The 15481-nt window shown below is 42.5% G+C and overlaps 2 protein-coding genes across 6 annotated transcripts in view; one reads left to right on the plus strand and one right to left on the minus strand.

Annotated features, from left to right (window-relative positions):
- Nucleotides 1-54: 54 nt before the first annotated feature.
- Nucleotides 55-12129, plus strand: LOC115158581 (uncharacterized). 5 transcript variants are annotated; one of them, XM_029707726.1, is made up of 8 exons: nucleotides 55-356; nucleotides 455-625; nucleotides 1008-1066; nucleotides 1455-1541; nucleotides 8389-8489; nucleotides 8614-8706; nucleotides 8907-9128; nucleotides 9705-12129. In XM_029707726.1, the coding sequence occupies exons 3-8, from the start codon at nucleotides 1040-1042 to the stop codon at nucleotides 10396-10398; spliced, it is 1224 nt and encodes a 407-aa protein (XP_029563586.1). In that variant the 5' UTR covers nucleotides 55-356; nucleotides 455-625; nucleotides 1008-1039; the 3' UTR covers nucleotides 10399-12129. The 5 variants fall into 5 exon arrangements, with proteins under 5 accessions (XP_029563586.1, XP_029563605.1, XP_029563613.1 ...); XM_029707745.1 differs by having other exon boundaries at nucleotides 55-264; XM_029707753.1 differs by having other exon boundaries at nucleotides 55-860.
- Nucleotides 12130-13647: 1518 nt separating this feature from the next.
- Nucleotides 13648-15481, minus strand: part of LOC115158608 (src kinase-associated phosphoprotein 1) — a 34619-nt gene continuing 32785 nt past the window's right edge. Inside the window, exons 12-13 of the mRNA XM_029707774.1 lie at nucleotides 14680-14783; nucleotides 13648-14282 (exon numbers count right to left, since the gene is read on the minus strand). Of these exons, the coding sequence (XP_029563634.1) occupies nucleotides 14691-14783 (93 nt within the window). The 3' untranslated portion in view covers nucleotides 13648-14282; nucleotides 14680-14690. The remainder of the gene's footprint in view (nucleotides 14283-14679; nucleotides 14784-15481) is intronic.

The raw sequence follows: 15481 nt of genomic DNA on the forward strand, positions 1-15481 counted from the left end.
AAGGCTTTGAGTTTGCCCGGAAACGGAAATTGCGTCTCAATTGATGCCAAAGCATGATTTCAGTAAATTACAATTTCGTCGAAACTGCATAGACTTCCGCAGATCTTTGTATTGATTGAAGCTACGACATTTGCTTGCAATTCGACACTTGTAGAATTAGTGTTTATAAATATCGGTCGGAGCGCTCAACTCTGAATAGCTAATGTTAACTGGCTAATTATTTGTGGCTCTTTCAAAACACAGTTTTAAGAAGACGTTTAAAATGTACTTTGACTACATATGAAAGTAACCAGCTAGCCTAGCCCAAGTTGTCATTCCAAAACATGATTCATCAGAAATTAGTCTAGCTAGGGAGTGTGGGTAAACAAACGTTGGTGTCAGTGACTTTTGAATTGTATCAACATTTGTTTTTACAATGTGGCTAGAGCAAATACTTTTTTTTTTTTTTACACAGGAGTGGTTGGTGGTGGAGGAGTTAAACCTATTGCGTCTCGGTGCTATCAAGACGAGGAGGGGGGTCATCTTGAGGGCAAAGAGCAAGTGAAGGAATTCATCCCCAATCTTCTGTTCCCATGGTTAACAGCAAAGAGAAGCAAAAGACTAACTCCATTTGAGCTGTCCATGCGTACGTTTTTCACAAAGATTATTGCGGCCCCAAACCGATGTCCTCATGTGACTGAGTGCTTTAGTGAGACTTGAGCGGTGAGAGGTGCCACCTGTGGAAGAGAAGCATTGGCAGAGTTTTCCCCTTTGCTGACTCGTTGATATTGATTCTTGCATTTTGTGGTTTCTTCTTCGTTTGGCAGATGTATCATGTGCAGCGTAGCCTACGGAACGATTATTAAGAATCACGAAAATATGTAAATTAGAGTCCGACCGAAATTAGATTTTTGCTTCCGATTCCAATACATATTTTACGGAGGCAGCAAAGTCACCGATATATCTGCCGATATATTGTTTTTTAGAGGTGGAACTAAAAACATACTCTTTTTGTTTTTATTACACAGATTGCACTCCAAGGGAATAACAGATACTCTGAATGATGATTAAGAATCACGAAGAAGATGTAAGTTACCCTCATTCTCTCCCCATTTACTCTGACACTTTTCTCCACTGTATGCTCTGGTAAACAAAACTGTTGGGTGAAAAAAGGATATACAGTAGTGTCGAGCCATCCATGGGAGAATCTCAATGGCATACTCCTCGTGTCCTTGCCTCCTTATCTAAATCCATTGATGAGAAATGTAAAGGTCCCGCCCCTCTGACCTAATCCTCCAATGGGTTTTGAGAAGGAGGCGAGGAGAGGACCCGAGGATGCTCAATTGAGATTGTCCCCATGACATGGAACCATAAACACCATGTTGTATCACTTCCTCCTAGCTTTGCAAGCTGTTGATTCACCAATTTAGCTACACAAACTCTGTTAGTGAAAGCAGTCTTGTTTGTCTCTGCAGGAGTTTGTTGCTGTGCGGGTCCAAGATCCTCGGGTTCAGAATGACGGGTCTTGGAATTCGTACGTTGATTTCAAGATATTCCTACACGTGAGTGTCCATTCACTGTCTAAACTTGACAAAGAAGCAGTTGTCTCTGTGTGCGTAAGTCCTTATTAGAGCTGTAGATCCCAAGTCATCAGAAAGGGCTAGTTTGGCATTTCTTTACTCATTATGTGCATTTGTCATAGATGAGTCAGGACCAGGAAAAACAAATTACTACTCCTATCACCAAATTAACCTACATGTCACTAAAGTGGATGGCCTGTGGGTTGGAATGCTGGAGGTGATGGAAGGATACATCTTGTACTCTATTCCTAATCATTTTCCTTTTAACAGACCCAGAGACAAAACCTCTGACTTTCAAACGTTTATAAACCAGAAGTGTCATAAGAAAATGCACAAAAATATGAATGTTACAGAAATTTCTATATATACTTTCCAACCAGCACATGACTCCCACATATCAACTGGTCATTTTCCATAGCTGTCCATTATACTCTTCACGCACTGCACAAATGTGATTTGCTGCTGGCTGCTTAAGGCCCAGCTCAAGGCCAAATTATTTTCAATTCACATGCTTATACACATGATGTTTCCCACTACGTCGAAGTTCCATTTCTAAATACTAATAAACACTTTGATCAACTAGACAAATTACGTTATGAATATACTTGATTAACTGAATATGCTTTACAGAAATCCTCAGAGGTAAACATATTTGTTATGAATTCTACAATGATCATGTGCCTTTTGTTAATCTCTGCAGTTTACTTTTCTCTCCCCATGATGTTTGACTCATGGTGATGAATTGCTAAACCAGCATCAAGCTATTTTGATGTAGACTTATTCTCGAAGCCATAACCAAATTTTGCGCTGGCTAGCTGGAGAAACTGGATGCTTAAAAGTAGACTCGGCGACATGATGTCGATGCAGACTTCTCCGCTGTTTTGGTGCCCTGGCTACCACGCTGTAACAGCATGAAGCGAACCCTTGCACATGCGCAGATACTGTGTGACTGTGAGAGTGAAGTCTTGCATTGGACGGCGTTATTCAAATTGCTTGACAATCTAGTGTTGACTTTGTTCTCTGTAAACACAATGGAATCCTGCAGTTCAAATTCTTAATCTGTACTGTCCTTGTCCCTTCCTGACATTAGCCTATGTGCTTGATTCAGTCATCAGAATGACATAATGCAGAACATTTTTTATATGTGCCGAATACAACAGGTGAAATGCTTACTTACAAGCTCTCTTACAAGGAAATAGCCAGACTTAAGCCACCCAAGCCATGGACTGTTGTCTCTACGACCACCTGGCAAGCTCTATCCACATACTCACATACACGCTGTTGCTGCTTTTATATAGCTGACATTCATGTGTGTTTTATTTTCTTTAACTTTGCATCATTGAGGAAGGGCTTGTAAAAGAAAATGAAACACACAAGAATGTCAGCTATATACAAGGAGTACCAATAGCATATTTAAACCTATTCAGCCTCCTGAGGGAGATTAGTGTATTGAAGCTGACATCCTCTACCATTGAACTTCAATAATTTCTGTAAATCAGTGCTGTGATTTTCTCACTCCATCCTGGCAGCAATGGGTTGGGTCAACCCTTTCAGCACTCCACCTGTACTGCCACTGTAGCACAAGTCCACCTCGCAAAGTTTGCATTTCATCACCTTCTCATTTAACTTCTCAAAGTAGCCTATTGCCATACACGACTTCACTGCTGTTGCTTCCCTGTCTCGCACTCTACCATTTTTCCATTTGTTAATGACCATGACGTGCGGAGCGCTTTATATCCAAGGCAAATAATTTGAAAGATGCATATCTCCTACTACTAAACACAAAAAGCATTGTTGCATTAGGTATTTGTTTAATTTTCCCTTTATGATGTTGATGATCACAGCCTGTTAGTGGTAGATTTTTGTGGTAACTGCACCATGATTTTACACTGAATAAAAATATAAACACGACATGTAAAGTGTTGGTCCCATGTTTCATGAGTTAAAATAAAAAATTCCCGAAATGTTTCGTATGCACAAAAACATTTTTTCAAATTTTGTGCACAAATTTCTTTACATCCCTGTTAGTGAGCATTTCTCCATTGACAAGACAATCCATCCACCTGACAGGTGTAGCATATCAAGAAGCTGATTAAACAGCATGATCATTACACAGGTGCACCTTGTGCTGGGGACAATAAAAGGCCACTCTAAAATGGGAAGTTGTGTCACACAAACAATGCCACAGATGTCAAGTTGAAGGAGCATGCAATTAGCATGCTGACCGGAGCTGTTGCCAGAGAATTTAATGTTGATTTCTCTACCATAAGTCACCTTCAACATCATTTTAGAGAATTTGGCATTACGTCCAACCGGCCTCACAACCGCAGACCACATGTAACCACGGCAGCCCAGGACCGCCACATCTGGCTTCTTCACCTGCGGGATTGCCTGTGACCTGACTGCAGGTTGGTGTCGTGACCAACTTCAGCGGGCAAATGCTCACCTTCAATGGCCACTGGCACGCTGGAGAAGTGTGCTCTTTTTAGATGAATCCCGATTTCAACTGTACCGGGCAAATTGCCGACAACGTGTATGGCGTTGTGTGGGCGAGCGGTTTACTTGTGAACAGAGTGCCCCATGGTGGCAGTGAGGTTGTGGTATGGATTTATTTAAATTGACTGATTTCTTTATATGAACTGTAACTCGTTAAAATCTTAGAAATTGTTGCGTTTATATTTTTGTTCTGTGTAATTTTGTAAAATAAAAGGTTTTTCAATAAGGGATTTTTTCTAAAAGTTAATCATCCCTATGTCATTTAATCGTTGTCACCCCTAGTGCGTTCTTACCCGAACGAAAAGCCTTGGATTAACGGTGACATCCATGCTATGCTAAAGGCTAGAGTTACCGCTTTTCAAGGATGGTACACAGATGCATACAAGTAGTCCCGCTACGACCTTCGCTGAGTCAAACACACCTGCCCCTTTTTGCCGCTGCTTCCTCATTTGAGTCCAGGGATTAGGGCCTCGTTCGGAGTAAGCAGATTGTCTAGAGCTGCCAACTCAAGTAGAAATGTTCATCCAAATCAAGGTTAGTAATCGCTGTTTTGATGTCCAGAATCTGTTTCAGTCGTAGGAAATGATGGCGGAGACATTATGTCAAAAACAAAAGTTAAAATCAGCGTAAAAAAAACAAACACAAAATAGGAGAATTGATCAGGAGCCTGTAAAGACGGATGCCATCCACTGCAGCGCAAACGGGGAGGATCCACTGCTGTTGTGCAGTGGATCAATAACTTAAGATGCTCGGGTGTCCACATCACTGAGGACTTAACATGGTCCACACTCACCCACAGTCATGATGCGGGCACAACAGCGCCTCTTCTAGCATTTCTCTATCCTGGTCCTGGGGACCCAAAGGGGTGCACATCTTTGTTTTTGCCCTAGCACTACACACTTGATTCAACTAGTCAACTCATCACCAAGCTAGCTTGACTTGCTATAAAGTTAGAGAAACAAGTTGAGGAAAAAGTAACTAAAGAAAACATGTTTTATTATCACCTGAAACAATATATTTATCCTGTCTTGAATGAAAGGTCATATTTTGCAATCTCCCAAAATAAATGCATTTATAAAATAACTAATGGGCCATTCGAAATTCTGTTTGGGCCAGTAGGTTTGAGTAAACATATATAAATCCATGTAAGAACATGCTAATGAAAAGATGGCTAGTTGTTATTAGCCTGGTTCTGTATGGAACGTGTGTGCAGTATGGGACACGGGTCAGGTCAATATCTGCACGTAGCGGCGAAGATGGTGTGTGACCAAATCATGTGCTGGTGCCATCAACTGAGAAAGTTGGTGGCATCAGTGACACCAGTGGAAAAGTTATTGTAAAACCCTCGCTATATAACACATTTTTTGTGACAAAACCATCAGATTTGATAATGTGATGGAAACCCATTTAACTAGTTTATTTTTTTGTGTATTTAAAAAAATATATCTTATTTTTTTACCCCTTCTCCCCAGTTTTGTGTTATCCAATTGGTAGTTAGTCTTGTCCCATTGCTGCAACTCCCGTACGGACACGGGAGAGGCGACGGTCGAGAGCCGTGTGTCCTCCGAAACACGACCCAGCCAAGCTGCACTGCTTCTTGACACAATGTCCGCTTAACCCGGAAGCCAGCCGCACCAATGTGTCGGAAGAAACACCGTACACCTGGCGACCGTGTCAGGGTGCATGCGCCCGGCCCGCCACAGGAGTTGCTAAAGCGCGATGGGACAAGGACATCCCGGCCGGCCAAACCCGGACGCCGCCCCCCCATCGGTCTCCCGGTCGCAGCCGGCTGCGACAGAGCCTGGACTCGAACCAGGATCTCTAGTGGCACAACTAGCACTGCTATGCAGTGTCTTAGACCACTGCGACATTCGGGAGGCCCTAACATGTATTTTTTTATTCGGTACATGGAATTTTATGTGCACTACGGCATCACGCATAGCCTTATACCCGTAACAAGGACATTTGATGGAAACACATCTCTAGTGGGAAAATGGTGGACATTGTTTTTATGCAGATTTTATGTGCATTTTAGAATATTTGCATAAATCTGTCGCTAATTGGATGGAAACCTAGCTAATGAGAAACCCTCAGTGGTAGCCGTATTTCTAGCCTTTACCTTAGCGTGGATGTCACCGTTAATCGAAGTCTTTTGGTTTGGGTAAGAACGCACACTCACTTTGGGGAAGTTGTCATCTAAGCACTACCAGATAAAAGCAGAATAAGTCCTAGGAGAGATGTTAATATTTTCTAGAGCGGAATGTTATCAATGAGAAGCCATCAGTTCAATGGGTAATTGATTATGGCTGAAGACTAAATGGCTTCTCTGAAGCAGGCTGTGTCTTGTTCTGCGGCAAGACTGGCTGACACTTCAGATTTTGTTAAGTGCAACGTCAAAATAATATACACTGAGTATGCCAAACATTAGGAACACCTTCCTATTAGTGAGTTGCACCCCCCCACCCCCCTTTGCCTTTAGAACAGCCTCAATTCGTCGGGGCATGGACTCTACAAGGTGTCAAGCGTTCCACAGGGATGCTAGCCCATGTTGATGGCAATGCTTCCCACAGTTGTTTCGAGTTGTATGTATGTCATTTGGGTGGTGGACCTTTTCTTGACACATACTGGAAACTGTTGAGTGTGAAAAACCCAGCAGTTGCAGTTCTTCACTCAAACCGGTGCTCCTGACACCTACTACCATAACCCGTTCAAAGGCATTTAAATGTTTTGTCTTGCCCATTCACCGTCTGAATGGCACACATACACAATCCGTGTCTCAAAGCTTAAAAATCCTTCTTTAACCTGTCTCCTCCCCTTTATCTACACTGATTTGAAGTGGATTTAACAAGTGACATCAATAAGGGATCATAGCTTTCACCTGGTCAGTCTATGTCATGGAAAGAGCAGTTTTTAATGTTTTGTATACTCAGTGTAAATGTCAATTTTGTTCTCCAAATAGTTATCAATACTAGGGACAAAGGTGGTTGGGCTAGAGCTGGGACGATAAACCTAAAATTACTGACACAGTACCGAAGCAATTTTGTTTACCATTATTTGGTCAACAGTAGTCTCGCTTCGCCATACCTCAAATTCACGCCTACTTTGAATGTCAGGAGAATTTTGCATTAGCCGAAACGGCTATAATTGTCTGATGGAATTTTTATTGAATGTTACATTTAAAGAACCCTTCCCCCACATGTCTGTAGAAGGGGTGCTGCGTGTTCGTCAATGTTTTCCGACCGGGTAGGACCCATTTTGCAGAGTTGTTGCTTGTGCTAGATTGCAACATTGCAGAAAATGGAAGAAAACCTTGAGGAAAAACATAATTCTGTTTTGCCAGAGGTGTGCTCTATAGACAAAATCAAGTTGAAGGCATTACAACTCCTCTGATGGAACCAATGACTGTAAGGCTTGAACACTTTCTGCCCAAGCAAGGCAGTTGATTGGTTTGACGTGTTGCGAGGCATCACTGATTTGCACCGGGTTTTCTTCCCCTTTTTAGCTACTTTGTGGCATTGACTTCACCAAGCTTTCCAATTAGGGAAGCCTGGTTCTCAATGAGGCTAGGTCAACAGTAATGTGCATTAACCTACTTCCTGCAATTAAAATATCTGGCCTGTCTTGTTATCGCTGCTGGCTCTCACTCCCTCTTCCCCCTTTGTGCACGAAGTGAAAGGAGAGATGCCTTCTGATAAGCACAAACATATGGAAGTTGAGCAATATTTCAAAATGTAATTGAGGCCAAACACTTTTTTAAAAAACTTTTACTGTTAAAGATAAGTCTCAGCTTTCTGTGAGTATAAAACATATTGTTACTCTCAATATTGAGGAAATACCACCACTTGGCAGAGTATGTAATGGAGATGATGAACGTTTTTGTAGGATATTACAATTACGGTTAGATCAATTACATGGCTATCCAGCACCAATATCATATTTAGTTAGCAATCTAGCTCATGTGTTTTGAGTTCCCGCTTCCTCAGGTGGGTGAATTATGTAGCATATATCCTAGGCCAATATGCCCCAAAAATATGCAGGCATATTGATCGGTAAAGAGCCCAAAATAAAGCAGCTCATTCAATCCTATTTTGACATGTTGCACATCAAAATATCCATCCATGTTCCCTGAACATGTTAGATAAATAGCTAAATTCTTTCATGTCTTACTTGGCACTGGAAAAAGTCAGTCTAGAGCCCTGCCACTAATGGAAAGTAACTGTGCATTTAAAAAAAAGTTGTATTCATCGCTATCGTGCAACATTGATCAATTTATCACAGTGTGACTTTTTGTCCATATCTCCCATTATGATGCACCCTCTCTTTTTACTCACAGACCAACAGCAAGGCCTTCACGGCCAAGACGTCGTGTGTGCGCCGGCGCTACAGTGAGTTTGTCTGGCTCAAGAAGAGGATGCAGAAGAACACTGGCTTGGTGTAAGTCAGCAATGTTCCCCCCCAGTCTCCTTTTTTGGAGAAAAATAATAATTTGGAACTTTTAATGTGAAGTTGTCCTGTTCTGCGAGCTATGGGTTATTTTCTGTCCCTGTCTGTCCTATAGACCTGTCCCAGACCTTCCCAGCAAGCCCTTCTTCTCCTCTAGTGAGGACTTCCTGGAGAAGAGGAGGAAAGGCCTGCAGTCCTTTCTGGACAAGTCAGTTCCTCTCATAAGTTAATAATTAGCTACGACTTCACCATTTCAATTATAGTGCTTGGTTGTTCCCTCTATTGGTCATTATATTGTCACACCTGAAATGAGCACAAAGGGAACTTTTTTTAACGTGACTAATCAAATAAAATGAGACCCGAACATTGAGCATGACATTGGCGAACGTTATGTTTGTCTTTCTTCAGAGTGTGTAGCATGACAGTGTGTCTGTCAGATAGCCAGCTCCACCTCTTCCTGCAAACCCAACTGCCGGTTGGTCACATCCTGGACTGTGTGCAGGGCCACACCCCCTACACTGTGACAGAGGCCATCCTCACCTACAGCTCATACAATCAGGGCCAGGTTTCAGAAGAGGACTCAGCCCAGGACCCGAGTCTTACTCCAGTTCCTTATGAGTCCATGGAGAGGTAAGACTGGAGTGTCAACAAATCAAATAGCACAACTGTACACACAGGCACAAATGAGGTGTAGTTTTGAGTTTAAACTCCTGGTGTGCTCCCGAATAGACTTGAGTGTGTTCAATAAACACATTGTTTTAGGCCAGTATTCAATCCGGTCCGCATAACTAATTTCCAATTGAGCCAACATCTGCAGCGTTTACTTTGAATGCGATCTCCGCAACCGCGGTAATATTGCCTTTATGGTGCCTAGCCGAAAAGGGCCGATTGGATTGAATCCCGGCAGATGCAATGTTTGGTAACAGAATGACAGCACAAACCGCCATTCTGTTACCAATCTTTGCATCTGCACTGTTCTTCAAGTAAAGGGCTTTTTGTGGAATTTGTTAAAAGTAGTCATTGTGCATAGAGTTGTATGGTTTGTTTAACTTTACAATCATTGTATTTTTTTTATTTACATACATTTTAAAGTGAAAAATCAGTCTCTGCGTCAATTCGTTACCCACACTTGCATTTCAGGTTTTACATGTCAGTATAAAGGTCATGTTGAGTGTTGTTACTTCATGGCCTTCTCGTTCCCCACAGCTATGCTCCTCATCTACCTACCCTGCAATGTGAAGAGCCCCTCACCCCCGTGAACCTCACCTCCAGTGAGCCAGAGGGCCTACGGACTGAGAAGTTCCTAGCTGACCCCCATGACATAGACGCTGTAGAGTTACAGCTCCGTGAGACCCCTTCCTCAGAGGTCACCCAAGAGGACCATGATGTATTCCAGGTAGAGGCCGTCCTGGAGACACACAGCCCAGTGGAGACTATCTTTATGTGGGACGGCCATGAAGAATCTACCCCAGAAAGGCTCGACCATGAGGAGGTGATCCACCACCAAGGGGATTGTCAACAGCTGACAGTTGTGGAAGCGCACTGTGAAAAGGACACCGGCTTGGAGGAGTGTGTAACAGAGGTGAAGAATGAGAGGGTCATTGAGGAGACCCATACAGACACGACTACACAGACAATCCCTCCCAAACAGAGTAGGCCAGAGCTAGACATCCATGAGGAAACTCCTCAAGATTGCCTAAAGGTGACAGTTCTAGAGGACCTTAACCCTGCGGAGGAAGCTCAAGGAAGAACCTCAGAAGGGGACAGGGACAAAGACAAAGACACAGTAACAGCCATTGAGCTGGACAGCCAAGGACACACGGATGAGATCAACTCCCACATAGAGATCAGCCGAGAGGTGGAAAGTGTTGATGACTCAACCCAAGAGGTAGAAAATTGAGACGTTGCAACCCAGAAGGTAGAAGTCGATGGCTCATCTCGAGGTGGAAAGTGGCGATGAGGCAACCCAAGAGAAGACTCCCTTGGACATTCAACAAGTAGATAATCAGCTGGACACAACAGAAGAGGTTGAGAGTGACGAGGAAATTAATGGAGAGGACGGGGAGAGTCTTGGGAATGGGGAGACTACAACATCCGATGGGAGTAATAAGGAGAGCGACAACAAGGACACGAGACAAATGGCTACATGGAGTCAGCTCCTGAGAAGGGACATCACAAAACAGTCCGCAACAACATCCCGAAACCAACCAAGATCCCTCACATGAAGAAACAACACCTGAGGTACCCAATGCTCAGCGGACCAATGGTGTCAGTCGGAGAGGGAATTAGTCTGTTTAACTCAACCGGCTGTGTTGCCCCAATGGCATTAATGTGGCAAATAATTTGGCAGTTAATTCACATGCCTTCTGAATGCTGTGTGATCCAGAACTGTGACGCTGTTAAAACGTGATTATGAGTTTGGAGTGGGTGAAAGTTACTCAAGACACTTATAACGTATCATGCAATCAACTTTGACTGTGTTTTATTCATAACTTCTGTGGGGAAAAAGTGTCATCCTGCATGCATTCCCTTAGGCATTCTGTGTTGCTGTTGTGGGGCGGTTTCTGGGTTCAGCTTGAACAAACGGGGATGAGTGTCGTTCCACCTAAAAGCACAAGAATTGTACTGAAATTATTTCTGTAGTTAGAAACAGAAGTTTTATTCCTGAAACATTATTTTGTGGAAATATAATTTGATCTCTGAGAAATAAATACAGTACCTAACATCCTATTTGAACCATCATTCTTCCTGACAAATGAGTAAGACGTGATCCAAATCCACCCATGGACCCCCCCACACTACACCAATCCCACCCCAATAACCAGTATACAGTATCAGTTTGCTATGTCTGACATGGAGCTGCGCCTTGTAGTATTGCTTTTTCTTATTATGTAATGTTGCTGTTCCTGCTACTGCCACACCATGTCATCAGTTTGGCTAGTCTCTTGTATTTATTAAATGGATTGCAACATTTTCTTTGCAACTTTGGGAAGACAACCAAAAGCTTTTGCTCATGATCATCCTCACAATTTAAGCCAGTCCTTCTCTTGGGCTTAATCTGTGTCCAGGAAATGAACCATGTGTGTGGTTTATTCCCTTCAGAAAAGGTCTGGATTAGTTAGACCATTCCTGTTGAAAAAGCAAACCATCAGGCTACAGCAGTTCTAATGGTTTCAATGTTATGGTCTTCAATGGCAAAAGTCCCAAACACACTGTACAGTGTTTTGCAATGTTGGGGATGTTTGTTCTCATATTCAGCATTTTAACAGTGCATTAGTTTATTTAAGTGGCATAGCAGTTGTTTGAAGAACCCCTTTTATGTTATGTAGATGATTACCAGACTTTTTTTTTCACTTAGGTAGTTCATACAAGGATATACAAGGGCAATATACCAACCTAAAAATAGTCAAAAACAAACTAGGAATGCACCTATTGATGACAATATTTCTGTGGAATATAATATTACTTGGAAATAAAATGTTAGTGCCCTCCACTAATATTGGCACCCTTGGTAAATATGAGCAAAACAGGATGTGAAAAAATTTCTGCCTTTCAAGATATTCACAAAAATCTAAGTAAAATGATTGAGAGGAAAAAAAAAGAAAAGTGAAATAAATATTTTACTCTGAAACATGTGTCACAATTATTGGGACCCCTAGAAATTCTCCAACACCACAATCAGACTCCATCTACATAACCACAAGTTGTTTGGGAGGGTTGCCATAAAAGAAAAGCCTTTGCTGTCATCAAACTCAAGCGCCAACAGTTTGCCAAACATTATTGGAACTTTCAATGGGACCGGGTTCTATGGTCAGATGAGTCCAAAATAGAGCTTTTTGGAAACAAAAAAGCTGGGTTTGGCGAAGGAAAGATAGCCATGCAGGAAAGTACCTCATTTCCACTTTAAAGTATGGTGGTGGATCTTTGATGTTGTGGGGCTGTTTTTCGTCCAAAGGCCCTGGCCAACTTGTTAGGATACATGGTATCCATCTGAGTGGCGCAGCGGTCTAAGGCACTGCATCTCAGTGCTATTTCTTTAACTAGGTAAGTCAGTTAAGAACAAATTCTTATTTTACAATGATGGACTAACCCGACCAAACCCTCCCCTAACCCAGATGACGCTGGGCCAATTGTGCGCCACCCTATGGGACTCCCGATCGTGGCCGGTTGGGATACAGCCCGGGATCAAACCAGGGTCTGTAGTGACGCCTCTAGCATCACTACAGCCTCCCGAGGGCTTACGAGTGGCGCAGCAGTCTAAGGCACTGTATCTCAGTGCAAGAGGCATCACTACAGTCGCTGGTTCGAATCCAGGCTAAATCACATCCGGCCGTGATTGGGAGTCCCATAGGGTGGCGCACAATTGGCACTAGTTTGGCCGTCATTGTAAATAAGAATTTGTTCTTATCTGACTTGCCTAATTAAATAAAGGTAAAATGTCAAAAATATTAAATCAAAACCTGACTGCCTCTGCTAGAAAGCTTAAACTGGGCCGTGGTTGGATCTTCCAGCAGGACAATGATCCAAAGCACACCTCAAAATCAACACAAAAAAGGTTCACTGACCACAGAATCAAGGTTTTGCCATGGGCATCCCAGTCCCCAACCTAAACCCCATAGAAAACATGTGGGGTGAGCTGAAGAGGAGAGTCCACAAGCGTGGACCTCGGAATCTGAAGGATCTGGAGAGATTCTGACCCCTTGCCATGTGTTCTCCAACCTCATTATGCATTATAGGAGAAGACTCAGAGCAGTTATCTTGTCAAAAGGAGGTTGCACAAAGTATTGAATGAAGGGCTTCCAATAATAGTGGCACACATATATTTGAGAAAAATATTTGTTTTATGATGAATTTATTTTCAATTATTTTACTTTAATTAAAGGTTAGATTTTTGTCAATATTTTGAATGAAAGACCAAGAGGATAAACAATAAAGACGTTTTTTTCACAGCCTGTTTTGCTCATATTTACCAAGGGTGCCAATATTAGTGGAGGGCACTGTAGTTTCTTTCCCCACCTGTACTTTGCATCTAGTCTATTTTAGTGCATGACATTTACAGACATTTATATGACCAGCACCTCGCCTAAATAGGTGTTTCTTTCGCTTCCAGACATTTATATTGCCATAGACTTTCATATGCACAGTCAAACAAGTTCTTATGTACATTTTATTGTGGAATATAAATATCTAATAAAATACGTTTTCTTATTGCAAATGTTCAGGTATTCCAATTTCAAACTCTTCATTGAAAAAGAATGAATCGCACAAGGGAGCATGCCTGACCCCTTGTGGTCTACATATTTGAAGTCAGCATCAAAATAACAAGCACTGTAGCCTCAGACACAAGGCTGTTGAAGGCACCAATTAGTAGGCTTCAAAATATGGAATAGACAGCCCCCCCCCCCCCCCCCCCCAGTTCACCAGAGGTGAGGATTTCCTGTTTTTGTCACAGGGGCATAATGTTTCCTCAATGTCTGGCAATTTCCATTCACACACATGGGCACAAATACATTGGAAACAATTGAACAGAGGAAACCTTTTTGTGACATCAGAATTATCCATAATTTGACGTGTACACCAAATGCCTCAGAAGAACCATGGTAATGTAATTTATGCAGGGAAATGAAGCATATCTTTACAAAAACATACAGCAAAAATGACACTAACAGCGTTACACTATATTATGAAATAATAAAAAAGGTCAATCTGTCATCAATCTCGAAGTGTTTTGGGAATCTCGAAGTGTTGATGGGTATTGGGAATGTAGTCAGTCACATCGCTCAACTGTGGAAGTAAGGCACAGTACAAAAACATACTGTCAGAGAGTAACATAGTTCCTGTCGTAGTGCAGTATGAGACTGTATGTTTTATCTGGCATATAGTTAATATCACTACGGAGTCATATTTCCCAATTCAATTATGTCAATGATGCTATAATTAAGCATTACTGAGCATATCAGTGTCCCTTATAATGCTGATAACATTTCACACCTTGGGTCTATGCAGTAATTGCAGTTCTACTTTCAGCCACCAGATGTCTTAAATGGCCAGTCCACCGCTGTGAATATAGACCTCTACTGCTATTTCAATGGTTATCTCAATGGGTGTCAGGAGGCCTGGTAAGGTACATTAGCCCATTATATTAGTCTGTAATCGTAACAATATGAGAGTGCTCCACTACCTCTTGGGAGCTCAGAGGATGTAGGCAGGGTGGACGAAGTCTTTAGGGACAATACCGACGGTACCGTTTAGCTCTCCGACCCACCAGCCATTGATGTTATACTCCTGGAACAGAGCGACACAAGCAGGATGAGGAGGAACAAGCACAACGATGCACAGTAGACCATGGGAGAATCTCAATTGCATTCTCCTCGCGTCCTCTCCCCTTTCCTCACCGCCTCCTCAAAATCCACTGGAGGAGAAAGCCAGGAGGTCCTTTCCCTCTGAACTTCTCCTCCAGTGGGTTTTGGTGGAGAGAACGTGAGGAGTATGCAAATGCAACTCTCCCTGTGTCATCATAGGTTAATAACAGAATTTAGCATTGCCTCAAAATGGCTCTTGATACCTAGTGTTGTCATTATTGGGGTACAGCATCTGAAACCCCAAGGCTAGCTTATATCGATCAATCCATTTGTATGGGGTTTACATTTATAATGCATGTTTGTCAAATCTTTGCCCCCTCTCCTGGCTGTCTCTCTGGGCACTGCTGTGATAGATCCCACATCCTCTAATACAGAGAGCTCTGACACCTCACTACAGAGCCAGAGGAATGAGAAACAAACCCACTCCTAATGTCCGGTGGCTGGACAGAGATGATGTATAGACCAGTTAGAGCTCACTGAGCAGAGTGATGGCCCAGGCTGACGTTCTTAGAGCAAGTGAATTTAGCTATGATAAGCAGGTTATCCATCCAGATGTGGTGAACAGAGAGAACATTTTCATACTGTCTGCTCGCCCACACAGAGCCCTGATTCAATGGAATG

This window comes from Salmo trutta, chromosome 2 (genome assembly GCF_901001165.1).
Source record: "Salmo trutta chromosome 2, fSalTru1.1, whole genome shotgun sequence".
NCBI classification, from domain to species: domain Eukaryota; kingdom Metazoa; phylum Chordata; class Actinopteri; order Salmoniformes; family Salmonidae; genus Salmo; species Salmo trutta.

What these genes read in the sequence shown, in the direction of transcription:
- LOC115158581 (XM_029707753.1), top strand. Translation starts at nt 1,040, where the DNA reads ATGATGATTAAGAATCACGAAGAAGAT. An exon ending in ATTTCAAGATATTCCTACAC is followed by an intron (nt 1,542 to 8,388) that starts GTGAGTGTCCAT and finishes TTTTACTCACAG; the next exon opens with ACCAACAGCAAGGCCTTCAC. An exon ending in CCTTATGAGTCCATGGAGAG is followed by an intron (nt 9,129 to 9,704) that starts GTAAGACTGGAG and finishes CGTTCCCCACAG; the next exon opens with CTATGCTCCTCATCTACCTA.